Source organism: Podarcis raffonei, chromosome 6, assembly GCF_027172205.1.
Source record: "Podarcis raffonei isolate rPodRaf1 chromosome 6, rPodRaf1.pri, whole genome shotgun sequence".
Classification (NCBI taxonomy): domain Eukaryota; kingdom Metazoa; phylum Chordata; class Lepidosauria; order Squamata; family Lacertidae; genus Podarcis; species Podarcis raffonei.
In genome coordinates, this window is record NC_070607.1 from 93,138,366 (window position 1) to 93,166,290 (window position 27,925).

The 27,925-nt window shown below is 46.7% G+C and overlaps 1 protein-coding gene across 1 annotated transcript; it reads right to left on the bottom strand.

The window, feature by feature from the left end:
* Positions 1-106: 106 nt before the first annotated feature.
* Positions 107-27,925, bottom strand: OPRL1 (opioid related nociceptin receptor 1). The gene is made up of 4 exons (XM_053394516.1): positions 27,425-27,925; positions 26,592-26,844; positions 11,261-11,616; positions 107-5,329 (listed from the first exon to the last, which is right to left on the bottom strand). The coding sequence occupies exons 2-4, from the start codon at positions 26,810-26,812 to the stop codon at positions 4,806-4,808; spliced, it is 1,101 nt and encodes a 366-aa protein (XP_053250491.1). The 5' UTR covers positions 26,813-26,844; positions 27,425-27,925; the 3' UTR covers positions 107-4,805.

The following is a 27,925-nucleotide window of genomic DNA, read 5'->3' on the forward strand; positions in this document are numbered from 1 at the left end:
TTAGACAAGCCAAACCAAGGCATGCAGAATGTTGACGTATGTGTTCTCAATCTGTTTTTAGTTTAGTGCTGATTTTTTTGTTCCTATTTCCTTTTTTTAAAAAAAAAATAATAATGCTTCAAATACTTGTTTTTTCTTAACTGTCTTTACTGATCATTTCATTGCTTTCTTCTCTTTGTAATACTTCTTACAGGGTTTTTCGGGTTTTTGTTGTTTCTGTTTGACAGAAGCAAGAGGTGTGAAAATGTTGTGAAACTAACTAAATAAATAAATAAATAAATAAATGGTGACCAATTGGTTTCAATAGGACCGAAATATCAACTAACTTAGTCGGGGTGGGGTTGGGGGTTACGGCATGCACGGTTATCGTTTGCGGCGTCTGCCCTCCGGTGGAGATTCAGAACCGGAATAGCTCTTCATTGCAACATGCTTGCTACGCCCGCCTTTTGCTTTAAAACATTGACAAGAAATATGAGCAGCTTGCTGGCTGTTTGCCAAACGGTTGTTTCCAGCCATTCCCCAAAAATGAGTTCCTGGAATCTCTTCGTCCTCCTGCTTCTCCAGTCATATTTCGCAGGAATGTCAAGTAGTTACTCACCGAGTTTCTGAAACCCCACTGTGAGAGACAAACAGTGCAATCCTAAGCTGCGTCTACTCGGAAGTAAGCTCTGTGGATTCCAGCAGGGCTTAACTCCCGGGTAAGTGGGGTTAGAACGGCAGCCAGAATCTACAAAACATAGAAGCGCAGAAGCATATAGAGCATACATAGGAAGCGTTCCAACATCCAGCGGACCAACACATGAAAAAATACATCATCTCATCAAACCGGTTACAAAGAAGTATTTCCACAAGGAGTCTGTACAGTCAATGGTAAGAGGGAAAGCGTCACACATTTCCTTCTGTTCTGATCAACTTCTGCAGGGTTCTGGTGGGGTTAGTGCTTGTCCAAAGTCTCCTTTTTATGCTTTTGCAAGAATAAAAATAGAAATCATTTTTCTCAGGCACAGCAAGGAAAGATTCCATTTCTTTCCCAACACATTACAGTGGTGCCTCGCAAGACGAAATTAATCTGTTCCGTGAGTCTCTTCGTCTTGCGGTTTTTTCGTCTTGCGAAGCACGGCTATTAGCGGCTTAGCGGCCATTAGTGGCTTAGCGGCTATTAACGGCTTAGCAGCTTTAAGAAAAAGGAAACAAACTCGCAAGAACTCGCAAGACATTTCCGTCTTGCGAAGCAAGCCCGTAGGGAAATTCGTCTTGCGGAACGACTCAAAAAACGGAAAACTCTTTCGTCTAGCGAGTTTTTCGTCTTGCGAGGCATTCGTCTTGCGGGGCACCACTGTACATGCATTAATGGTGCCTTGATGGGCAGTTTTGGTAAAGCAAAGCAGCAAGGAGAGGCTCTGAGCAGAGAAGCAAGAGGGGAGAGCTTCACCCTTTCCCTACCTTCTGCTTTCCTCCTCAGTCTCCCCCTGAGCTGATTTCCCCTCCCCACAGAGTTCTACGTGTATTTCACATTGCAAAAGAAATGTGAAGCACCCTGGGGTATTAACAGGTGGGGGGTGTTTTGGGGTGGAACAATAGGTGGTGGGGGAAGGATCAAGCACAGTGGAGATTGGATAGGTAAAGAGACCCCTGACCAGTCGTGACCGACTCTGGGGTTGCGGCGCTCATCTCGCTTTACTGGCCGAGGGAGCCAGCGTACAGCTTCCGGGTCATGTGGCCAGCATGACTAAGCCACTTCTGGCGAACCAGAGCAGCACATGGAAACACCGTTTACCTTCCCACCGGAGTGGTACCTATTTATCTACTTGCACTTTGACGTGCTTTTGAACTGCTAGGTTGGCAGGAGCAGGGACCGAACAACGGGAGCTCACCCCGTCACGGGGATTCGAACCACCGACCTTCTGATCGGCAAGTCCTAGGCTCTGTGGTTTAACCCACAGCGCCACCTGCGTCCAGAGATTGGATAGAAGGCAGTAAATGTATGAGGCTGCTGAGCAGGGACGTCTTACCCATAGAGACTAGTGGTGCAGGGCGCCAGGGCGCCAAGTTCTGGAGGGCGCCAGGGAAGAGACGGAGGCTGGATGCGGCGCCTCCCAGCATCAGCTCGCCGTCCTCACCTGCCTCCGCCATGCCACGCCGAAGCAGCGCCGCACCCAGAGCCTCTGCCTGCCGTGGCCACCGTGGCACAAAGCGGCCAGCTGAGCTGGGAGCCGCCGCGGCCAGCCTCTGCCTCTTCCCCACCGGAGGAGCTGCCCTCCAGCTGCCGCTCGCCTCCTCCAGCACCGCAAAGCTGGGCGCGTCGCCGGAAGCGCCGTCCTCCCTAGAAAAGGTGGGCAATTCTGGGAAACAGGAGGCCACGCCGGAGGGATCTCTGCACCACAGCGCAGGATATGCTTCAGATGGCCTTGCTGCTGAGGAGGAATGCATGGGCATCTGCTGGGGGCAGCCAGGCCATGGGTTGGCTCAGAGGAGGCTGGTGTGATAGGGCTACTAGGAAAGACGAATTTCAAGCAAAAACATGCAAAATTTGTTCCCGAAACCACACCCATTTGTTCCCGAAAGCTACACCCGTACCTATCCCTCTCCCCAATTCTCACATCCTCCCCAACTCTCACATTACCCAGGGCCTGCCATCTCACACTAGCAGGTAAAGGTGAGTTCCTGGAGGACGTCATCAGCACCAGCCTACATCTGCACAGGTGTAGCACACCTGTGCAAGCCATCACCTGGTGAGGGTGGTGGGCTCTCCTCGCTCTTCCTGCTCAGCAGCTGTTTATCGCTTTCTGACAGCTCTCCCTCATTCTGGCCTCCACAAAGTGCAACCCCACCTCCTCACGTCTCTGCTCAAAGCTTCCTCCTTCCAAACCTGCTTTTCTCCAGGCAAAAAAAACCAACAAAACTCCACATGAGATTTTGCATGTAGCAAAAGTCGAGGGAATAAAGAGGGTCATATGAAACTCTTTTGTTTTCTAGTTCTAAACGATGATCTTGAGGTTCTTTGGAGCCTCTGCAAATGCTAAATCGATATATATCTGCAGAGCGTTTGTGGCTCTTTGTCGGTCAGATTGTTCCCTGAGCATTTCAGGGGGAAAGCAAACTCCTACCCTCACTGTTCCTTTTGCAGAATGGGTCCTTTTTCTAGCAGGAAGCCGTTGAGATGGGGGGGGAACCTCTAGGGTGGTATTCAACCTCAGCAATTACCCAGAGTAAATCCAGTTGAAATGAATGAACATGACTAAATTAGGTCCATTAATTTCAATAGATCTACTCGGCGTAAAAGCTGGTTGATCAACCACCCATTATGTCTCTGACTACCAAATACTAGGAATAAATTACTGGGCAAGTCCACCACCAGCCATCTACTTGGGGGGAAATGAGAGCAGCATTATGGAGCAGATCCAATATTCTTTTCCCACAGTGGCCAACTAGATGCCTATGGGAAGTCCACAAACAGGCCACAGGTGTAATGACACTCTCCCAGCAACTGTTAGAGGCATGTTGCCTCTGCCACTGGCAATACAGCCATCATAGCCTTGATCCAGCTTTCCAAGCCATCCAACAGTTCCTTGGCTGTGATCCACCAAGACAGCGATCGCCACGAGTTCCTAAGAGTCGACAACGCAGCACTTTGGATTCCCTGTTTTCACGCCCATAATGAACCTGAAACATTTGTTCTTTCCACATTAAGACACTTGAATTGGTTTAATTGACTAAATGCTTCATCTCGGGTTTCCATCAGGAAACCTGCCTGGAATCCACATTGCAATATGAAAGGATAATTAGATTTAAGCAGCCCTCGGCTGTATGCTTCTCCTTAGGTACTCGCTAGGCATAAGTACAGCAGCTGCTGCAGTTTATTGTACAGGGAGTACATGGAGCGGTTGTGGGGAGGGGAGTGAGCTCATCTCTTCATTTTTCACCCCTTTAGTCGTCACTGATCGAACGGATGCTTTGCATCTCAATGATGTCCCTTGATTTCATTCTAGCCATGCCCGTCCGTGGCTTCTGCTGCTGCTGCTGCATTGCGAAAAAACCTCCCTGGGTACATTAATCAAAGTGATTAATATTTATCATCGCAGCCTCTCAGGTTGCTCACTAGAGAGATTTTGCAGATGAAGTGAGGGTGCACTTTATATATATATTAAAAACAAACAAACGCAAAAGAGATTGCATTCTCCAACACCAAGTAGGTCTTTATCCTGTATCCATGCACCCATCCACTGAAGGCTGCATGAAGAGATCCTTCTGGATCTCCCTTGCTCGAGGCAGAAATGAATGGTGCAAGGTGCACCATCGTGTTCTCATGATCATTTTGGGGAAATTGTTCCCTCCCAACGCCATTCTGGCCTGTAGCTCCAATGAAGCTTGATTTTTAGAGCACATAGGAAATCTCCAGGCAACGCTTTCTCAATTGATTCCCTGCCTGATGATCTGTTGAAGTCACTCAAGCTGTACATAGTGGTGAAATGTTCCTTGCCCACGTTTCGGCATTGCCTCCTTCGTTTCAAAGCAAATTGTCTCTCTCTCTCTGTGTGCGTGCAAGCAAGCAAAGTCTACAGGACCTGTAGCCTTACAGAATCCAAGAGGCATAACCAAATGCGGCCTTTAGAGAGAAAGAAGAGTGTCAATCTGAGGTCACTTTTCTATATCATGGTGAAATTGGTGCACTCATACGTTCTTCCTCCTTGCTGCCTGTGGGCCAAAACACTTGTACTTCAAAGAGCTGTTATCTGAGTCAACTCCGACGTGGGGGTCGTCGGGCTTTGCTGGCTGACAGGTACCATAGGTATTTCCACGCCTAGTCATGCGGGGTTGTTAGTCCCATCTGAGTTCTTGCAGGCATAAGCCACATCCTTGGCAATACTGCACATGCGGTTGGACATCTGCAACTCCTTCCTGAAGGCAGACGGGAAGCAGAACTTCTTGAAGCAGGTCTTAAAGTTCTCGTCCAAGAAAGCGTAGAGCACTGGGTTCAGGCAGCTGTTGGTGTAGCCCAGGGCGGTGCAAAAGTACAAGATGGCCAGCTTGAACTCGTTGTCAGCCTTGGCCCCAAGGCACCGGACCAGGACGAAGATGTGGACAGGGGTCCAGCAGATGATGAAAACGGCCACCACCACCAGGACCAGCCGAGCGATGCGGCGGAGGTTCCTGTCCTTCTCCTTTGATCCGGAGAGAACGCGGACGTTCTTCAGGCGCCTGATCATGAGGCTGTAGCAAATGGTGATCACCATGACGGGGATCATAAAGGAGAAGAGGAATATGCATATCCCAAATATTGGATCCCAATAATTCACAGGTTCGGGGAGTCTGATCAGGCAGTCGATCTCTGCAGAGGCAAAAAAGGAAAGAAATGTTTGGCCATGAAAAGAAGATTTGTTATAGGGAGAGAGATTCAAAACTCACTGTGACAATAGGGGCATTTATAATCTTGGGGTGGAAGAGTATTACCATCTGCAATGATACCATCTGAGTGTAAAGAACTGAATCTACTAGGAGTTCTTTGGGGTCTCAGCTTTCAGTGTGAGGATGTCTGGCCAGATAAAGGGAAGTAATATTACACCTCTCATCTGCCTTGGTCAGACCATACATGGAGTCCTGTGGCCATTTTGTGGACACCACAATTTAAGGAGGATATTGACAAGCTAGAATGTGTGCAGAGGAGGGTGACCAAGGTGATCAAGCCTTATGAGGAATGGTTGAGGGAGTTGGGTATGTTTGGCCTGGAAAAGAGGAGACTGAGAGGAGATATGATAGCCATCTTCAAATACCTCAAGGGCTGTCACATGGAAGATGAAGCAAGCTTGTTTCCTCCTGCTCTGGAGAATTCACCCAAATCAATAGATTTAGTCAGAAAGGAGATTCTGACTAAACATCAGGAAGAACTTTCTGACAGGAAGAGCTATTCAACAGTGAAACCGACTCCCTCAGAAGGTAATGGACTCTTCTTCCTTGGAGGTTTTTAAGCAGAGGTTGGATGGGCATCTGTCACAGATGCTTTAGCTGAGATTCCCAGTACGTTTCCGAGCACAATTCAAAGTGTTGGTGCTGACCTTTAAAGCCCTAAACGGCCTCAGTCCAGTATACTTGAAGGAGCATCTCCACCCCCATCGTTCAGCCTGGACACTGAGGTCCAGTGCCGAGGGCCTTCTGGCAGTTCCCTCGCTGCAAGAAGCCAAGTTACAGAGAACCAGGCAGAGGGCCTTCTCGGTAGTGGTGCCTGCCCTCTGGAACGCCCTCCCACCAGATGTCAAAGAGAAAAACAACTACCAGACTTTTAGAAGGCATCTGAAGGCAGCCCTATTTAAGGAAGCTTTTAATGTTTAATAGGTTATTGTATTTTAATAGTCTGTTGGAAGCTGCCCTGAGTGGCTGGAGAAACCCAGCCAGATGGGCAGGGTATAAATAAATTACTATTATTATTATTCCTGCATTGCAGGGCGTTGGAGTAGATGACCCTTGGCATCCCTTCCAACTCTACAATTCTATTATTCTAATGCCTGACAGCCAGTGGTTAGAGTGCTGGACCAGTACCTAGGAGACCAGTGTTGAAAATCCCCAACTCTCCCTTGAAGTTGCCTTATACCAAGTTAAGTCATTGGTCCATCTAGCTCAGTATTCCTCACACCGACTGGTGACAGTTCTCCGTGGTTTCAGGCAGGAGTTTCTTCCAGTCCTACCTGAAGATGCCAGGGATTGGAACTGGGACCTTCTGCATGCAAAGCAGAACCTCTTCCTTTGAACTATTATCTTCCCCCCAACCCCAAGCGACTCTCAGCAGTTCCATAATATGACTGACATCCACCAAATCTGGAACATTTGCCGTAAAAGACACTGGATAATCACTGTGTTGTAGTGGTTCTTGACCAGTCACTTTCTCTCACTTTAACTTACTTCACAGGGTTGTTGAGAGAACAAAAGGGGAGAGGGAAAGAAAGCTACATATTCCACGCTGAGCTCCACGGAGGAGTGCTGGGATATAACAATAACAATAGCAATAATAACAATAACAATAACAATAATAATACCCCACCCATCCGACTGGGTTGCCCCAGTTACTCTGGGCAGCTTCCAACATAGTAAAAGGTAAAGGTAAAGGTACTCCTGCCCGTACGGGCCAGTCGTGTCCGACTCTAGGGTTGTGCGCTCATCTCACTTAAGAGGCCGGGAGCCAGCGCTGTCCGCAGACACTTCCGGGTCACGTGGCCAGCGTGACGAAGCTGCTCTGGCGAGCCGGCACGAGCGCAGCACACGGAAACGCCGTTTACCTTCCCGCTATAAAGCGGTACCTATTTATCTACTTGCACTTAGGGGTGCTTTTGAACTGCTAGGTGGGCAGGAGCTGGGACCGAAAGATGGGAGCTCACCCCGCCATGGGGATTTGAACCGCCGACCATACGATCGGCAAGTCCTAGGCACTGAGGTTTTACCCACAGCGCCACCCGCATCCCTTCCAACATAGTACAGTATACAAAAACACAACAACAACAACAACACAATTGAACGCCACACATTAAAATCATCCCGATGCAGGGCTGCCTTCAGATGTCTGTGGAAGGATATGAATGTTATCAATAATTTTTAGGGAGCTAGGTAGACACACAGGCATACCCAGGGATGAAATTTAGCCAATGAGCAGCAAGAGGTCTAATCCACAGGCAAGTGGAGCATCTGATGTTTTGAGCTTCATAAGCGCTTGAACAAGTCTTCCCTTCCACCTTAATTCCCCAAATTGTTCTGGGAGCTCGGGCGATATGTCATGGTTGGCATTAAAACCCCAGCCAAGCCCATGTAAGCTCAAGATTACTCAGAGTTATTTCACACTTGGCAAGCAGTCAGGAACGGAAACATGGGCCCCTCGAGTCTTACTAGTGAGCCCGGAAGATTCTTTTGGTTTTGTAACTTGTTGTCATGCCCAGAATTGGGAGGGAGTGCTGGCTGGCTGGGTTGGAGTTACGTCTCTTTGCTAAATTTGCTGACAGGTGGACTAATAACTTCACGGCGCTCTGCTTCGGGGTTCTTCTGAGGATGCCGTGCTTTGCATAGAGATTTCCACTGCTGCATTTAAAGAGCGATTCCAGCTCCATGCATCTGAAGCAAAGCTGAAATGGATTTTTACCATCTCCAAGCAAAATGCCCCCCAGACAATGCCAAGGTGTGGGGCAGCCACCCCCAACCTGATGCCCTCCAGAATTTCAGGATTACAGGTCCCAGCAGTCCCAGTCAGCTGCACTGGATGGAGATGATAGGACTTGTAGTCCAAAACATCTGGAAGGGACCAGGTTGGAGGAGGCTGATATATGGAAATGTACCTGGGATGAATGTACCAGGTGGGGGAGAAATTCAGTTTGCTTTGCATTTGAATGCCAAGCCCCCTATTTTGCAGTTCCCGAAACAAACACATGAGCTGAAACACATTTATCTTTCAAAATTAGCCCTTTTCGAAATAATGGGATTCAGTTCTCCAGCTGAATAACACGAACTGAAATGTGCCTATATTTATGGAAAATACGAAGAAAAATGCTTTCTAGGGAAACGTGTTTGCAAACAAAAGGTGTATATCCACAGAAATTCACATGAATTTTCATGATAACTCACCCTAGACGCAAGCTGAAATGGAATTGTTTAAGACTGGGAAAATGATAAACTGAGAGAAAATGAAACTGGCAGATTCATCCATCATCCTAGATGAACAGGTGGTTGTTGCTCATCCCTAGACATCCCTAGTCTTTCCTGACCTTTCCCTTCCAGCCTGTTAGGCATTGCTTTTAAGCATCGCCATTTAAAACAAAACACAAAATTAATTATACAGTGAGGGAATTGATCCAAAATTCAGTTGACGCAAACAAAAACAAACAAAAACCCTAACACTGCATGATAACATTGGAAGACTGGGGAAGTTCTCTGCTAAGACATTTCAGCTTGAAAAATTGGAGGGTGGCAGGGCTTCCCCCAAGTTTGCCTGACGCTGCTTTCATTCCCTGATTTGCAGATCTATAGTTATCATTCTGTTGTGGCCATTGGGTCTATTTTCAGTCTCTGCCTCCGATTCTTTAATCTCTTTCAATGTCTGGCTCATAAGATCAAGCCTCTTGATGACTGTTTGTTGGTCTTCCTGAGGGAGAATCCTAAAGGAGCTGAGAAAATCCTCTTCCAAAGGATTTACAGAGTGCTCAGATTCCTGAAGATGATTGTCTAGAGGAATCGGCTGTTCCTTTTGGCTCACCTGGTTATTTTGATGCTGGGCATGATCCTGCGAATTCAACTCAGGCATGTCTGTTTCCTCCCCACCTGTCAAGTTTTTTTGTGATGTCATTACTTCCATTGGGGATTCAGGGTTTGGTTTTTGTGGGCCCCTCTGAAGCACCAGTCCTCATCTTACATAAGGGTGCAATAATAGAACTGCAAAATACCCAGGTTGGAAAAACTCCTCTGCTTGACAATCTGAATTTCAGCTTGTGAATCAGTGAGGGCAGTCTAGTAGAGGAAAAGGTTAACATAATTTTTTGGATTTGGTCTGTGGAATTCAAGGGTTCAGTCCCAACTAAGTCGATCTCTGTAAGTCCAATGTGATTTGCAGTTGTGCCAGGACTCTTGCCAAAGGCTGGCAGCTGAGATTTTTATTTTCCCCAAATGCCCCTTAGATCGAGGCCATGATATTTATGTATGGCAGTGGGGTGGCAGGAGTTGGCCCTCAAAAAATTGCCCAAACACCCCACTACCATCACACACACCTTTGAAGATTGCCAAATGGGGGAGAGGGCATTTTGATCCAAATGCACACATACACACACCTTCTGAGTGATATGCATTGCAAAACTGGATGGAGGCATTTTGCCGTGTGTGTGTGTGTGTGTGTGTGTGTGTGTGTGTGTAGTGAGTGGTATATATATTGCCGGCAGCTGATTCTACATAGTGAATCACTACAAAAATATATTGCTGCACCTAAGTTTACCAGCCAACCCCATCAGAACCATTTTACAACAAAGTAATATTTATCTACAGATAGATGAATTTGAAGTGTTTGTATAGTCTGAAAAGCAAAGCTGAAAGTCACAGAAGGTTGAGGAAACAATGAAAGAAAGAAATGCCCTTTCTTGTGACTTTCTTATCTTCAAAGCACTCCAGAAAGAACCTATATCCCTACAAGTGCATCATCTTCTATTATTTGTGGTAGATGTCTCATTCCTTGGGTAGGAAGTCATTTATTTGGCTTAATCACCAATAAATTAAGGCATATCCGGGTCATGAGAATTAGTCTTTGAACCACGGCTGAAGGCCTTGCTGCCAACAGTTTTTGGCTATTTGGTGCCTTCTGGATGTTCTGGATTTTAATTCCCATCAGCCTAGTCAACATGGCCAATGGTCAAGGATGATGGGTATTGTAGTCCAGATCATCTGGAAATGATGTTCTAGTCTTTTTTTCCAGCCCAATATTGAGTGGTTTGAACCACCTTGCATTTCCTAATGACCCCAACATGAAAACATACCTTTTTCAAACCTGCTGCACGCTGGGTCTATATTTTTACCAGGTTGGCAAAGGCTGGCATAAGTTAAAGGTCCATGTGGCAGTTATGCATTTTAGGGAAACATTGGGGAGCATTCAACTGCATTTTACTCAGAGTAGAGCTGTTGAAACTGATGAACCAAAGTTGGATTGAATCCAACTTGTTTGCTACCAGTGCAATCCTAGCCATGTCTACTCATGCATAAGTCCCCTTGAATACAATGAGGCTTACTCCTGGGGAAAGTGGCATTTAGGTTGCAGCATGAATGAAGAAGCAAGTTTATAGATTTTAATAAAAAGGTAAGGGTAAAGGACCCCTGACAGTTAAGTCCAGTCGCAGACGACTCTAGGGTTGTGGCACTCATCTCGCTTTACAGGCCAAGGGAGCCAGCATTTGTCCACAGACAGGTTTCCGGGTCATGCGGCCAGCATGACTAAGCCGCTTCTGATGCAACGGAACACTGAAACCAGAGCAGCACATGGAAATGCCATTTACCGTCCTGCCAGAGCGGTACCTATTTATCTACTTGCACTTTTTGGCGTGCTTTCGAACTGCTAGGTTGGCAGGAACTGGGACCAAGCAACGGGAGCTCACCCCGTCGTGAGGATTCGAACCACCAACCTTCTGATTGGCAAGCCCAAGAGGCTCAGCGGTTTAGACCACAGTGCCACCCGCCAACCCATAGATTTTAATAATTGCCTTTTAAAACAGACAGCCCATCTTGCATTCTTAACATATTTTATATCACTCACCGTCATTTTCGTTCTCGGTCGATCCCATCACCATCACAGGAATACCAAAGACAGAGGCCAAAGCCCAAATGCAGACGTTGACGACTTTCGCCTTGTGGGGTGTGCGGATATCCAGGGCCTTGATGGGGTGGCAGATGGCAATATATCGGTCCACGCTCATCATCGTCAGAGTGAAGGTACTGGTGAACATGTTGTAGTAGTCGATGGAGATGGCAATCTTGCAGAGAGCGTTTCCAAACGGCCAAGAACCTAGGAAGGTATCGGTGCCTTGGAAAGGTAAAGTTATCAGGCACAAGGTATCAGCCAGGGCCAGGTTAAAGATGTAGATGTTGGTTGCCGTCTTCATCTTGGTGAACCTAGTGCAAGGAAGACCCAAAAATGAACAGCTGAACGGGTCTGATTTTCAGTGCGACATTTTAAAAGTCTACTTTTTAAAATAAATCTTGTTTCAAGGAATTGTAAAACCATTGCATTATGTATTGGCCAAGTTCAATGCATAGAATCATGGAATTGTAGAGTTGGAAGGGACCCCAAGAGTCATCTAGTCCAACCCCCTGCAATGCAGGAATCCTGGCCCAAGGCTTTGAACCACCAACCTTCTGGTTAACAGCCAGATACATTGACCCACTGCACCACCTGGAGAGTAATTTGCTAAGCTCCCGCCGCCTTTTAAAATCCAACAGCCTCCACAATTAGGAATGCTGGAAGCAAAATCTGTTTCAGATTGTTGCAAACAGATTCCAACTAGGATGGGTTGGGAAAGCAGCAGAGACACATCCTCGGTTCATTATCAACCTATTAGACACCCAGAGAGATCTTACTTAGCTCCAGTGGAAATTTCCATGTTCCTTTCACACATGCAGAGCCATTTTCCATTTCAATGTACAATTAAATAATTATACTTAACCATGTCCACGTCCCGATTTTAAAGTATTATACTTTCCTTTTAGGTAATCTCCACAACTGTGCTAATTTGCCATTGTTCGACGATACCTGAAAAAATGTCTTTCAAGCTTCAGTATTTAAAGATTCATTTATTTATTTTAAGATGCAGGGATTTCAGGATTACACTGTCCTGTCTACGATCGCAAATGCTCTCGTTCCTCTTCAGCTTCCTGATGGTGGTTTATGCGTGTAGCTACCAGATGAATCTAGGTGTGCATGTTGCTAAAATAATACAAGCACACAGCCAGTTATTTACTATTAAGTTAATCTTTATCCTTGTTGGGGGAAACAGCTAAAAATATTTCCAGGTGTGTGTGTGTGTGTGTGTGTGTGTGTGTGTGTGTGTGAAGGGAAAGGGCTCATTGACTCCAGAATAAGGACAGATCACTGCATCCATATATTTAAGCACAGAGGACTGCATGAGTCATCAGGCAAAAAAACTCAATCGGTAGTTGTGTTGGTCCAGAGAAAAGAGCATGTATATAGTTCAGTGACAGAGGACATGTTTTGCACGTAGAAGGTTCCAATTCCAATCCCCAGCAACTCCAATTAAGAAGATTTCGTGTGGCAGGGTTGAGCCAACTGGGCTGAGTCACCATGGCAGGTCTGCCGCCACCGCATGACGTACGGAGACTGCGGGAAGTGCCCCCCTGCTGCCAGAACCAAATCCTCCACCATTGGGTCCCATTGCTGCTGCTAAAGCAACAGCCAACAGGGACTGGAGTTGCGGGCTCCATGCTTAAACCAGCTGGCTTTGCCATTTTAATTCAGGGGAAAGCCATAGCTCAGTGGCGCAGCATCTGCTTTGCATGCAGCAGGTCCCGGGTTCAATCCCCAGCACCCCCAGGTCAAGTGAGGAACAAGCTCTGCCAGAAACCCTGGAGAGCTTCTGCCAATCAGGGTAGGCAATACTGATGTTAGGGACTGGCTGGATGATGAAGAGTACTGGGTAACACCTTCCCAAGAGCCCCCCATGGGTGACACAGAAGACGATGGCTTAGACCCCGAGTCACGGTGGTGGGTGTCAGGGGTCCAGGTTCCCAGCTTCATAACACAGTAAGTGTAGGCAATTAAAAAGGCGGATTTATTGCAAAAACAAACAGATAGCTCCAAATGGCTCTGACAAAGCCGCCAGCATCATTACTCAAGATGACCCTTCTGAAGACTCCTTCCGGTGTCCACAGAAGATATTGAACTTACGACTTTTACATCTCTTGTTTTGCTTCCTATTTAGCAGCCCTCCCATTCACTGACTCTTTGGACTTAGTGGGTCAGCTCCAACCTCTTCCTGTTCTGAGAGGCTGAGTCTATTTGTGCCTTTTTGTGCTTCCTGTGAGCTTCTTCTGTGTTCTAGCCTGCTCTCAGCTCCTGCCTTATCAGCCTGCCCGTCAAGGTTAGGAAGATCCGAAGTCTGCAGCTGCCGGCTCTCCCTTGCCTGACTAACATCTAAGTCTCTCTGTTCCTAGCTGCTTTCTGCAGTTGGCTTCAAACCTTCGCTTGCAACTGGCTCATTCCTGACAGTGGGACACTGGGGAGCAGTCTGGGGAAAGGATGAGCTGGGAGGTGCTAGAAGCTGGGGGGTAGAGCGATCAAGGTGGGTCAGATGAAGGAGGCCCTTCCAGGACAGGTGTAGAGGCAAAGAGTCACAGTGTGAGTGCAGACTCAGACAGAAAGGAGTCAGAGGTTGCCATTGCAAGAAGAAGAGGAGGAGGAGGAGGAGTTTGGATTTGATATCCCGCTTTATCACTACCCAAAGGAGTCTCAAAGCAGCTAACATTCTCCTTTCCCTTCCTTCCCCACAACAAACATTCTGTGAGGCTGAGAGACTTCAAAGACGTGTGACTAGCCCAAGGTCACCCAGCAGCTGCATGTGGAGGAGCGGAGATGCGAACCCAGTTCACCAGATTACGAGACTACCGCTCTTAATCACTACACCACGCTGGCTCTCAGAGTCCCAGTCCTGCTGGTTTTCCTCGCCCTTTGACACTTTGCTCAAGGAGAGTCCTGCACGTTGCTGAGCAATGGGCCAGACAGGCCCAGAGGAGGAGCCTCCCCCCCTTGAGGCAGCATTTTCTGCTTGGGACGGATCCAGAGTGAGAGCCTAGAAGGGGAAGACAGGCCCAGTGGTCAGTCTCAGCAATGTCTCCAGTTGAATAAGATGAGCCAGAGGAACTCTGCTGTGTCGTTACTTTCTGTGAATAGAAGCTAATTGCTTTTTGTGCCTCGTGTTCTTTCCTGCCCTGTGGATGGCCTGTGCTTGCCTGACAGCTCCTTGACGACTGAGTTAGGTGTACCCCATGTTCTTAATGGACCCCTAGGTTCCTAATTACTCCAGCCCTGTGTACATCAGGTCCAGCATATTTGAAGCAGTTGGGCCAGTAAGGTCAGGCACGCTGCCTGGGGCTGGAATCAGTGGTATTGCCAAACTACCACATCACCGCTGCCAGGTGAGCAGGCACACAGACTGACTGCCCGCAGCAGAAAGTGGCTCGGTGGGGTGACCCATCGATGGCATGGCTCAATGGGGATCCAGGCCATGCACCTGAACTCCCCACCACTGCTCTCTTAATGATGAGGATGCATAATTATCCTTGGTTATCCTGACATTTGCATAGCCTCTGTATAAGTGTGACACAAAGCCAGAGTAGGTGTGAAAAAGACAGCATTGTGTGGAAGAAAAGGATTGCAGCAGGTGTTGCTTTCATGACAACCTGCACCTGCTGAAATGCCATCTTCTGCATCTTCTTCTGCATGTAAGCCCTGCGACCAGATAGCAAAATAAAAAAATGAGAATCACTGCACCAGCACTGAATCTTGTTGCAGCAAAATCCCAGAGGCCAAGAACTGAGAAGTCCAACTTTATCCAGCACCTGTCACCCTATCCATGTAACAGATATACAAATTGTGTTGATTACATGCAACTAAAACATGCCAATTAGCACAGGCTCGCTTGCTTCTGATATTCTTTAGATGCGCCGTTCGTTGCAGAACATGTTGTCCGTGCTTGATCTAAATAAACAAGCGAGGCTTTTTGCACCAATCCGTCCAGATATGGGCAAGCTAATCTAGGTTTCTCTCGCTTTATCACCACCCGTCAACACGTATTTGAAAGCTGAATAGGCTGACCTGTAATGGCTCACAGAGCTAAATGGTTTGACCATGTCTCAACATTGGTTTGGGTGTCATAAGGCAGCTCTCTCTTAATTGCAAAGCAGAATGGAAGGGATTCCCCCCCCCCCCCCGGTGGTGAAGGAGATTGTGAAGTTTTAGGACAATTGGTGAGCAGCTTTATTCTTTTTCATTAAATGTATGTACAGCCCTTCATCTGAAGACCACAGGGTGGTTTACAATATAGAAACAAAAAACACATAACACCACCAACAACAACAAAAGTGGCCCATGTAGTAGAAATTATAGTATATGCTTTGATAGCTAGAGATGTGAAGAGATGTAAAAACTGTTAGAAGCAGTGCTTTTTCTGGGGGCGGGGGGAATACAGGGGTACAAATATCCTCAAACATTTTGTGAATCTTTGTACTTTTGTCCAGTTACTGTATTTATTTTTCCCAATTTGAACTATAAAGTAGTGATTTTCTTGAGTCAAAATGAGAGTACCCCTAAACATTTTTTTGGGGGGGGAGGGGAAGCACTGGTTAGAAGAATCTACTTGGGCTGCATTAAGAATGTGCCAACACATGTTGTGTGTTTGAGAAGATCTGCTCAATTTTGCACCCCCTTGGCTCTGCACTTTGTGGGGTTGGGGAACTGCCCGTACCACCCTAAATCTGGCGTTCCCACCTGAATCCACCGTTGGACATCTTTTGCAGAAGGAGTTTGCCTCTTCCCTGACTTGTGGATGTGTGCTTCACTGCCCTGTCGATACTCCTATATATAGCATGGCTTTTGATTACTCTGCAGAAGACATCGACTCAGTGCTAATTACATTTGCATTTGACTTGCTCCAGTTGCCTGTTGCAACGATGTGTCTCTGCATAATGACTTGAGATCCAAAGAAAAATGAAAGGCATGGGAGCACTTTGATGGGCTTCTGATAATGTATTTGCCTTGCCTTGCACTCAAATTTAATTTAATTTTATCCCTCCTATGTGCAGCGAATTTCTTTTTGGTCATCATTAGAGATCAGATTATTGGAAGAATATTAACTTCATTTGTCTCTGTTTTCCTGCTGCCCACTTCCCTCCTCCGCTGCCTACTTTCCTTGGAGGTCAGTTAATAAGGAGGCAAGACAACCATTCTTCCTAAAGAGGAACGAGGCCATGGCCCAGTGTTCTCTGCTGCCTTGGTGGGGCATGAACACAATCATGATTACACTAAATACTTTGTAGACCAGAAACCCCACACCAGGGGCAGCAGGTCCCAGTTTGCCACCTGAGATGAAATAGAAAGGTGAAATAGAAACCACAGAGCCTAGGACTTGCCGATCAGAAGGTCGGTGGTTCGAATCCCCGCAATGGGGTGAGCTCCCGTTGCTCGGTCCCTGCTCCTGCCAACCTAGCAGTTCATAAGCACGTCAAAGTGCAAGTAGATAAATAGGTACCACTCCGGCGGGAAGGTAAACAGCATTTCCGTGTGCTGCTCTGGTTTGCCAGAAGCAGCTTAGTCATGCTGGCCACATGACCCGGAAGCTGTACGCCGGCTCCCTCGGCCAATAAAGCAAGATGAGCGCTGCAACCCCAGAGTCGGCCACGACTGCACCTAATGGTCAGGGGTCCCTTTACCTTTACCTTTACCCTCATCCCAATGGATGCTTCCCTTGCCTGTGTCATGTGGTAGAGCCCATGAAGCAGTGGAGACAGTGGTTCTGGTGAGATTTTAGTGAGATACCCCAGTGGGGTAGATATATATTTATAGGACCCACCCTGCTTTTGTGATTTTTAGGTTGTTTTTAACTGTTTTAATACAGTGGTACCTTGGTTCTCAAACTTAATCCGTTCTAGAAGTCCATTCCAAAACCAAAGCGTTCCAAAACCAAGGCACGCTTTCCCATAGAAAGTAATGCAAAGGGGATTAATCCGTTCCAGCAATTTAACATGAATTTTACTATCTAACAAGAACATTGATCCATAAAATGAAAGCAATAAACAACGTACTGCTGTCACACAATCAATCAATCAGTAGTTGAACTGGGTTCCACACAGTCACAAAAACAAAACAAAAAAGCCGCAAGAAAAGCAAAGTAAATAGCAAAAACTGACAGACCTCAGTGTAACACTCAAAACGGAACACTCAAATCAGAAGCGTAACACTCAAAACGGAGCACGTTCGGCTTCCGAAAAGAGTTCGCAAACCAGAACACTTACTTCTGGGTTTGCAGTGTTTGGGTTCCAAGTTGTTTGAGCACCAAGGTGTTTGAGAACTGAGGTACCACTGTATTGTGTTCTAATGTTGTAATCCACCTTGGGACCTTAGGGTGAAGGGCAGGCAAAAAATAAATAAATGAACATTGCAATGAAAGGGTTGGGAACAGGGGAGGATTTGGGCCTTTCAAATTTCAGTGGCACCTTGGCCAGAATCTGATCACTCCCGGCTCTCGCCTTCTATTCAGTTCAATTCACTATGTCATAGTTACGACACCCTGCAGCGCCCCCAAAGAATTGATGCCCAGTGCAACGGATCCAGACATGCTGCCCTAAATCCGCCTCTGTTGGGAGCATAGCTGTCAACTTTTCCCTTTTCTTGCGAGGAATCCTATTTGGAATAAGGGAGTTTCCCTTAAAAAAAGGGCAAAGTTGACAGCTATGGTTGGGAGGCATGGGAAACTCCATTTCTCACACTTCCCATTGCACCCAGACTCTAAAGATGGGGCTCACTGCTCTCTTTTTCAGTCCTCCCTGCTGCAGCCCCTCTTCTTTGCCCTGGCAAATTCAGGGAAATTAGTGTGGAGGGTTAGCACAGAGGTCCAACAAGCCTTGGCAGTACTGCCGTTCTCTGAAGAAAACTTAGAGAGACCCTCACTGGATATTTAAAGCTACCCTATTGTTTTTCAGTCTGGTGTGCTTTAAGTTGGACCAGGCGTACATGAGCCTAAGTATCTCCACAGAGGGCGAAGCGAGAAAACCTTTCACGAATGTGTTCCGTTTGATTCTAAACGCACGCAGGGCTGAGAAAGGCGAGTGGCAAGAGAGACGCAAACAATCACACAGCTACCCAGCACGTCATTGCAGAATAATTTTGAGCAATGCTTCTCAGCAGGAGCATTCATCAGCCGGCGAGCTCCTTTTATTGCTGCTCTCAAATAAGGATATTAAATGGAAGGCAGGGAGAGGAGAACGAAGCCAACAGATTTGGAAATGCAGACGAATGGATGAACGGGTTGATTTGGAGATGAAATGCACACACATACACACATCTGAAATTTACCCTCTCGGTTTAAGAAAGCATGTAAGGTTCTTGGAGAATGTAACCCCCCCACAGTGCATAACTACAGACAAGTCTCAGGATATTTTTTTATTTTTAAGAACCCCCCCAGGAGGCTAAATGATGAGAAGAAGGAAAGACAGAAGACTGGAAGAATCGCCTGCTGCCTGCTACCAAAGGAAGATTAACAGGTAGTGAACAGGGATCAAGACTCCCTGAGTGCTTCCATTTAATTACTTCTCAGAAGTATGAATTGTGCGGATGATTGACTGGACTATTAAAAATAGACATCTTCTTAGCCAAAGAAGAAGAAGAAGAAGAAGAAGGAGGAGGAGGAGGAGGAGGAGGAGGAGGAGGAGGAGGAGGCGGAGGAGGAGGAATATGAAGGAATGGACAGAACTGTCAGTTTCAATTTCACATTTTGTCCATCTTAAATTCAGTTCCCCCACATCTCCGCATCAGTTTGAGATTGGAAAGGAGAAAAAATCCTCTCAGAAATCTGCCGGCATTTGAATGCACTTTTCCCTTGCAGCCAATTTGCCTTCAAATACATTTTGCAATGTCTCCTTCACTCATCTTGATTGTACGTTTATTTTATTTTAATAATAATGATAACAACAATAATAATAAACTTTTATTTGTATCCCGCTCTCCCCGGCCGAAACTGGGCTCAGGGCAGCTAACATAAAATATATAACATTGGTATAAAATGAAACAATACTTAAATTACCTCCTAAAAACAAGTCAGGATCAAATTAAAATCTAATTAGATGGCTTTCTGCAGGATTAGGGTTCCGCATGGATATTTTATTTTATTTTATTTTTAAAAACTCTAAAATACCCCCCTCCCAAATGGCTTTGTGGCTGAATCTGGGGTGGGTCAGGGGGTCTCTGGATGGTCCCAGAGAAAGTTAGCCTGATTCAGGAGCACCATATTGAAGATATGGGATGGATGGAGAGGAGCTGTGCACAGACCTAGTAATCACTCATTCAACTGATTGCACCAAAGGTTGCCTTTCTTGCAGTGTTTTGTCAGTGCACGCAAGCATGGTGGTAAGATAGGAGAAGAGGAAAGACACAAATGAACTGATGGAACCCAACGCTGCAGTGAGCTGGTTTAGCATAGATAGTGGTTAGAGCGTCGAACAACAACATGGAGAGCCAGTGGAGAGCCAGTGTGGTGTAGTGGTTAAGAGCAGTAGACTCATAATCTGGTGAACCGGATTCATGTCTCCTCTCTTCCACATGCAGCTGCTGGGTGACCTTGGGCTAGTCACACTTCTCTGAAGTCTCTCAGCCCCACTCACCTCACAGAGTGTTTGTTGTGGGGGAGGAAGGGAAAGGAGAATGTTAGCCACTTTGAGACTCCTTCGGGTAGTGATAAAGCAGGATATCAAATCCAAACATGGGAGACCAGAGTTCAAAACCCGATTTGGCCATGAAGCTCATTGGGTGACCTCAGGACACCAAACTGTGTGTGGTAGCTAATGCCACAGAAGATAGAATTGGGATTTAAGACGAGTTTGACAGATTGGAGAACTGGGCCCAAGCTAACAAAATTGATTTCAGTAGGTTCTGCACAAATATAAGACGCCAGGCTTACTAGCAGTACACGTGAAAAGGATAACGGGGTCTTGGTGGACATGAGTCAACAATGTGATGCAGCAGCAAAAAGAAGCTAATGCTATTCTATGCTGCATCAACAGCGGTATAGTATCAAGATCAAGGGAAGTAACAGTACCACTCTATTCTGCCTTGGTCAGACCACACCTGGAATACTGTGTCCAGTTCAAAATGATCAAAGGTCTGGAAACCAAGACTTATGAGGAATGGTTGAAGGAGCTGGGTATGTTTAGGCTAAAAGAGGAGACTGAGAGGAGATCTGATAGCTACTGTGGAAGAATGGTTATTGAAATTAATGGATTTGGCTGAGATAGCAAAATTGATGTGTTTAATTGGAGAAAAATCATTGTTGACTTTTATTAATGATTGGAAACCACTTAGGGACTTTTTGATAATGAGGATAATGAGCTTGTGGTATCTGGGTTTGAAGACTGAAAAAAGGAGCAAGGAGTTTGCATAAGTCCAGAAAGCTGATAGACAGACAATTGGAAGTATTTTCTTTTTCTTTTCTTTCTTTTCTTTCTTTCAATTTTTATGTTAATTCTTGTATATTGCTTTTTGTTACATTTTTTTAAAGCTTTAATTTTTTTAAAAAGAGCTTTCGAAAAGACGAGATGGAGAAGAGATATGATAGCCACCTTCCAATATGTAAAAGGCTGTCACATGGAAGATGGAACAAGCTCGTTTCTCCTGCTCCAAAGGTTAGAACCCAAACCAATGGCTTCAAGTTACAAGAAAGGTGTTTCCGACTAAACATCTGGAGAAACTTTCTGACGGTAAGAGCCGTTTGACAGTGGAAAACTGTCTTAAGTGCTAATCCTCTTTCTATAAATCACTTCTCAACTGTCCTCTCCAATGTCCATAGAACCAGCCCCAACCCCCCCGCCTTAGAAGACAATTCCAGCTACATCAGGCCAATGGGCCACCTGGCCCAGCATCCTGTTCTCACAGTGGCCAACCAGGTATCTGTGGGAAATGCACGAGAACGACCTGAACGCAGCAGCTTTCTCACCAGCAGCACTCTCCAGCAAAGGGTCTTCAGAGGACGACTCTGCCATTCGTTGGCCATCATAAAACAGCAATGAGAATTTCAACAAGTAAATACAGTGGTACCTCGAGTTACATACACTTCAGGTTACATACGCTTCAAGTTACAGACTCCACTAACCCAGAAATAGTGCTTCAGGTTAAGAACTTTGCTTCAGCATGAGAACAGAAACCATGCTCCAGCGGCACAGCAGCAGCAGGAGACCCCATTAGCTAAAGTGGTGCTTCAGGTTAAGAACAGTTTCAGGTTAAGAATGGACCTCCGGAACGAATTAAGTACTTAAGCCAAGGTACCACTATAAATACATGATAAATTCTCAATAACCTAATCAGCCCCTTTGCAAGAAAAGGGTTTGAAAAATAATGATCACAAACTGATGCAGAAATGTGGAGAACCGAATTTAATTGGAAAAAGCAGAAACTGAGAGAGGTAAAGGTAAAGGTAAAAGAACCCTGGATGGTTAAGTCCAGTCAAAGGCAACTCTGGGGTTGCGGCGCTCATCTCACTTTCAGGCCAAAGGAGCCAGCGTTTGCCCACAGACAGTTTTCCGGGTCATGTGACCAACAGGACTAAACCACTACTGGTGCACGGAGGACCGTGATGAGTGCCAGAGCGCACAGAAACACCATTTACCTTCCCGCCACAGCGTTACCTATTTATCTACTTGCACTGGTGTGCTTTCAAATTGCTAGGTTAGCAGGAGCTGGGACAGAGCAACAGGAGCTCACCCCGTCACGAGGATTCGAACTGCCGACCTTCTGATCAGCAAGCCCAAGAGGCTCAGTGGTTTAGACCACAGCGCCACCCGCATCCCGGAGAGGAAACCAATGTTGACAGACATACCCGTCCCTAGGATGGCTTGGTCAGCTCATGAGCCCCTGTGATACTTTCCTGTTACCCAGCCCCACCGGCATCCACACAACTGAGGAGAAGATCTGCTCTAGCTAAGGAGAGTCCATGCATGTTGATTGCGCCTGGTTCCAAACCATGAAGAAGATGGAGCAAGTATGTTTTCTGCTGCTCCAGAGGACCCAAACTAATGGATTCAAATTGCAAGAAAGGAGATTCCAACTAAACATTAGGAATAATGTTTTTTCTGGTAAGAACCAATGGAATAGACTCCCTTGGTGGGCTCTCCTTCATTGAAGGTTGGCTGGCCTTCTGTTAAGGATTCTTCAGCTGCGATTCTCGCATTGCAGAAGGTTAGACCAGATGACATTTGAGTTCCCTTCCAACTCTACAATTCTATGATTCTATGATTTTAATCATCTAACTTCACTGCCCAATGGTTGTGGCCCTAGTGGACTGAATTTAAGTTAGGGTTGAGTCCATTTGCAGGTGACCTAGGACCTCTCAGTAGAGTTGCCATATATATTTCAAAAAATTGTTGATGAGCTTTTTTTTTTGCAGGAATACCTCAAAACGCCAAAAAAATCTAGACGTATGGCAGCCCTACCACTCAGAGACTGCGCTTCTATTTCCTGCTTCTTCTCTGTCAGATGGGCAGCAGTGAGGCAGATGAGTCTTCCTTTCCTACTCATGAAAGTCTAATTCCACAAGGTGTAGAAAAACTGAATACTGAATTGGAAAATCCAGTTAGCCTAAAATAGAATGGGGGAAGATGTAAATAAGGTATGGATGACATGATTGTATTATTATTTAACATAATTTATATACTACTTGAGGGGACGCGGGTGGCACTGTGGGTAAAACCTCAGCGCCTAGGACTTGCCGATCGCATGGTCGGCGGTTCGAATCCCCGCAACGAGGTGCGCTCCCGTCATTCGGTCCCAGCGCCTGCCAACCTAGCAGTTCGAAAGCACCCCTGGGTGCAAGTAGATAAATAGGGACCGCTTACCAGCGGGAAGGTAAACGGCGTTCCGTGTGCTGTGCTGGCTCGCTAGATGCAGCTTGTCACGCTGGCCACGTGACCCGGAAGTGTCTGCGGACAGCGCTGGCCCCCGGCCTCTAGAGTGAGATGAGCGCACAACCCTAGAGTCTGGCAAGACTGGCCCGAACGGGCAGGGGTACCTTTACCTTTACTATGTACTACTTGATTGTAATGAAACTCCTAAGCAGTTTACCAAAATAAAAAAAATGAAATGATCAATAAAACACAGTTTAAAAACAGGTATTTTAAATACAGGTAAGTAGCCATGTTGGTCAGCCGTAGTCGAAACAGAATAAAAAAATTCCTTCCAGTAGCACCTTAGAGACCAACTAAGTTTGTTATTGGTATGAGCTTTTGTGTGTGCACAAAAGCTCATACCAATAACAAACTTAGTTGGTCTCAACCTAGCAGTTCGAAAGCACGTCAAAGTGCAAGTAGATAAATAGGTACCGCTCCAGCGGGAAGGTAAACGGCGCTTCTGTGCACTGCTCTGGTTTGCCAGAAGCGGCTTAGTCATGCTGGCCACATGACCTGGAAGCTGTACGCCGGCTCCCTCGGCCAATAAAGCGAGATGAGCGCCGCAACCCCAGAGTCGTCTGCGACTGGACCTAATGGTCAGGGGTCCCTTTACCTTTTTAAGGAGCTACTGGAAGGAATTTTTTATTATGTTTTTTTAAATCATCCAAAAGATAATTAAAGTCAACAACAGGATTATTATTTTTAAAAGTGTTTTAATCTCAACTTCTACATGACTGTATAGGCTTAGGGGTCAGCAAACTTTTTCAGCAGGGGGCTGGTCCACTGTCCCTCAGACCTTTGGGGGGGGCAGACTATTGGGGGGGCATGAACAAATTCCTATGCCCCACAAATAACCCAGAGATGTGTTTTAAATAAAAGCACACATTCTACTCATGTAAAAACACGCTGATTCCTGGACCGTCTGCAAGCTGGATTTAGAAGGTGATTGGGCCGGATCTGGCCCCCGGGTCTTAGTTTGCCTACCCATGGGCTTACCTAAACAAAAATCTTTTCAGCAGGTGCCGAAAAGTGAATAATGAGCACACACACCTGATTCAATAAGCAGGGAGTTCTAAAGTAACACCTGAAACTGTGCCACTTCCACAGATAAAAGTGGTCGAGTAGCTAAGGAGATCCTTCAAACAAGCTGGTCTGAAGCAGTTATGCACTTCGTTTGCTCATAGTAACACTTTGAACTTGTCTTAGTAGCAAACCAGCAACCAGCTCCGATCTCTAACCCAACTCTGTTGAGAAAGCTCAGTCAGCAGACCATGAGACTCTTAATCTCAGGGTCGTGGGGTTGTGGGGTCGAGCCCCACATTGGGCGAAAGATCCCTGCATTGCAGGAGGTCAAACTCAAAGACCCTCATGGTCCCTTCCAACTCTTCAGTTCTTTGATTCTATGGCTTACATACACACTGATGTCCAGCACACTTCTGGGCCTAATTCAAAGGAAAGCCCTAAATGACTTGGGACCAGGTGACCTGAAGGATCATCTCCTCCCACACGTAGCTGCCTGGATCCTGAGATTAACTTCAAAGGCCCTTTTCCAAGCTCCCCCCCACCAAGTGAGGTACAACAGGTGTCTACAGGAGAAAGGGCTCCTAAGTGGTGGCCCCTCGGTTATAGGAATGCCCTCCCCAAAGAGTCCCTCCTGGCACCTTATTTGTGGCCTTTTCAGCATCTTTTTAGATTGTGAACCTTTAAATCCGCAGACGTTTAGATCTGGTGCCTGCTTTCGAAGATACTGTGCATTTCTCTATACCGTCTTACACCTTGCTGTAAAATGTTTACATTTAATGTTTCCCCTGGATTTGAGTACTATTTTATTGTACTGGGGTTGTCTAGAATTGTTTTATTGTTTGCAAGCTGCCCAGAGACCATTTTTAATCAGGTGGCATATAAATAGTGATTAAAAAACTCAAATGAAGAATGCATTTTCAGTTCCTTCGGTACATTTATGCTTCCCCCGTTCCCAACATGGAAAAAAACCCACTGTCGGCCACCAACACCCCACAGAAAACCCAGTCTTGAACTGACTGTGTATATATCTTTGCATCATGTTCCATTTTGCGCTCTGTGTTTTACCCATGCACAGGACATCATTGTATATATATCAAACACCCCACAGCAAGAATTTTGAGGCAACAGTGTGTATAGTTGCATCAAGAGTCCCTTTTCTTTCTTTTTTGCAGTGTTTTATGAATGCATCAGTAATGAAAATTTGATGCAATTGAAATGATGGAATGGACACCTGCAGCAAACTCCAGTTAAGAATTTTCTTCTTAAAGGTTTTTGTAATGGGCTGTGCACTATTGTGGCAACATATCATTACTAAGGGGGAAAAATAACCTGTTTACATGAGGGTGACCATATGTTGATAGTACTTAAACATACATAATTGAAAATAGCAACAAGAGTATTTGAAAATGCAGCCGTGTGCATGGAATAAGAAAGCAAATCCAAGTTCATTCTCTTGTATATGACTGTAGCAGTGATGGCAATGTGAAAACATGGGTCCAAGCAGTTTTCCACTTGTCTTGGGTTTTCTAGTCATGAGTCTGAGCAGTTTTGCCCTTGCCCCACTGTGTCCCCCACCCACCCCCTAGAAAACCCACTCTTTAGTATTAAGTGAGAGCAAGCATCAATCCAGAGAAAACCTGGTGGATGTTTGCTCTGATCCAGCAGTAAACGGGGAGTTTTCCTGGGGGGCAGGTTCTGGAGCAAGCTCTGGTTGAGCCCTGAGATAACACTATCTCATCCAGGGCCAGCCTATGACGCACATGCATAAGCAGGGATTGGTACCCGAGTTTCCCATGTTCAGACAAAGCACCCCATCTCCCCACAATGATCACACCATTGGGGACCCCACATTGGATCATTCCAAGCCATTCCGATGCAGACAAATTGCCTTCCAGAAAGTCACTCCAACCTGCCTCGACCTTCTGCCCTGTTTTGCAGATCTAAGCCACTTGTGACTTAGTCCTCAGTTCAAATCCATAGCAAGCATCCTAATAAATGAAGAACCCATTTGCTTATGAGGAGGGCTTCAGCAAGCCACCCTTCTCCCATGTGGTCAGCCGCTGTTTGCAATATGGATTTAATAACGCTGGCCTACTTTGCAGGGTTGCTGTAAGGATTAGAAGAAGGCAATGCTAATGGGTGGGTTCTGGACAGTCTGCACACACCTCATAAAAGCGACTGCTTCAAGTTGATGGCCTAGAAAAACCTCCATTCTCTGCTAGGAGACAGCGAGAGAAAGGAATCTAGCACATGCTCAGAGAAACCCTTGCCTTTATTGCCGTTTCTCGAAGGCCAGAGAAGAGATCCTCAGAGGTAAGCGGCCATGAGCTCTCCGTCAAAGAGAGCCCTTCTCTGCGCAGAAGGCTGCGCATTCCTGGATTAACCCACCTGCATGCTTGGCTTACCTGATGATCACATACATGACGGAGCAGTTCCCCACCAGCCCCACGATGCAGACGATGGAGTAGACGATGACAATTGTGACCTTGATGCCCATGGGCAGGAAGCCATCCGCTGTCCCATTGTGGAACCACTCGCCCAAGCTGAGGTTCCAGAGGGACGAGTCGTTGACCAGCTTCCTCATATAGTAGACATCCTCCGCTTGGATGTGCAGGAGGGGGTCCATGCTGGATGCCGCAAGGTGGGAGCAGCGAAGCTCTGGAGGTGCAGAGAGGGTGGGGAGGAGACGACACAGGCTTAATCACGATAACCCAGATTTCTGGCACAGCTACGCACAGGGGGCAAGATTATTTTGGCGTGAGGAGGGAATGCAGCATCCCTGCAAAGGCGCTGCATGCGTGCTAATCACATCACGCCTTTCCAACCCGCTTGAAGAAGGAGGTCTGCCAGGGAGACTTTGAAAGAGACTTGCAGCTGGATTTAAGACAGCCGCTGCCGCCGCCGCACGGCCCTTTGCACAAAGAAAGAGGCTGCAGATGGGCAAGATACCCGCCCGCCCCCTTTTCCGTGGATGCAGGGAATAATCCATCGCCTGCACTTGCTTTCTGCTGCAGAGAGACCTTCCCTTCAAAGTGCACCTCGCAACGCTGGCAGGTGAATGATCGCAGAATGCAAGGCTGAGGGCTGAAAAGCGGGCGGCTTTTCTTAAAAGCAATTATCTGGGAGAAAGCATCATGCACGGTTTTGTTGCGAAAGCTGCCTCAACTCCGGTCCCCCGAACCCCAAGCAAAAAAGAACCCAACACCAGGTTAACTTCAAAGGACACCTTCCCGCTTACCTTGGGGAACACGTCTTCTTTCCTGGAACGCAGGTCTTTGGGGATGGGTGGTCTTTGCTTTTCAGCAGCGCCGTGGCCCAGGCATGACGTCCCCGAGAAGGGAGTCGAGCGAGACAAAGCCGACCTAAAAGAGAGAACTCCCTCTCTCTCCTTCCTCTCTTTCTCGCAGGCTGCCTTTCCCCCCACGGCTCTGAGGAGCTGAGGCTTCAGCAGCGATCTGGATGTGATGCGGAAGAAAAATCCAACTTGGAGAGGGGGTGGGGAAGGGGAGCGGGTTATGCCAAGAAGCGCAACACACACACACTCCGAGGTTTCTAACCTAAGTGGGAGTGGAGGAAGGGAGCTGGCGAGGCGGGGAGAGAGCAGACTTGCTTTTGCTAGTCATCAGGAGGGAAGGTTGGTCCAGCCACTGGGGCGGGCGAGAAGCTCGTTCCAACGCAGACCTGTCTGGCTTGCTGTTGGAGAGAGGAGAATCGGAGGAGAGAGGCTTCGATCAAAGCG

Coding starts and splice junctions, on each gene's coding strand:
- OPRL1 (XM_053394516.1), bottom strand. CDS start 26,812: ATGGACCCCCTCCTGCACATCCAAGCGGAGGATGTCTACTATATGAGG. Junction 11,617..26,591: donor GTCATGTATGTGATCATCAG/GTAAGCCAAGCA, acceptor TCCTTGCACTAG/GTTCACCAAGATGAAGACGG. Junction 5,330..11,260: donor GACCGAGAACGAAAATGACG/GTGAGTGATATA, acceptor TTGCCTCTGCAG/AGATCGACTGCCTGATCAGA.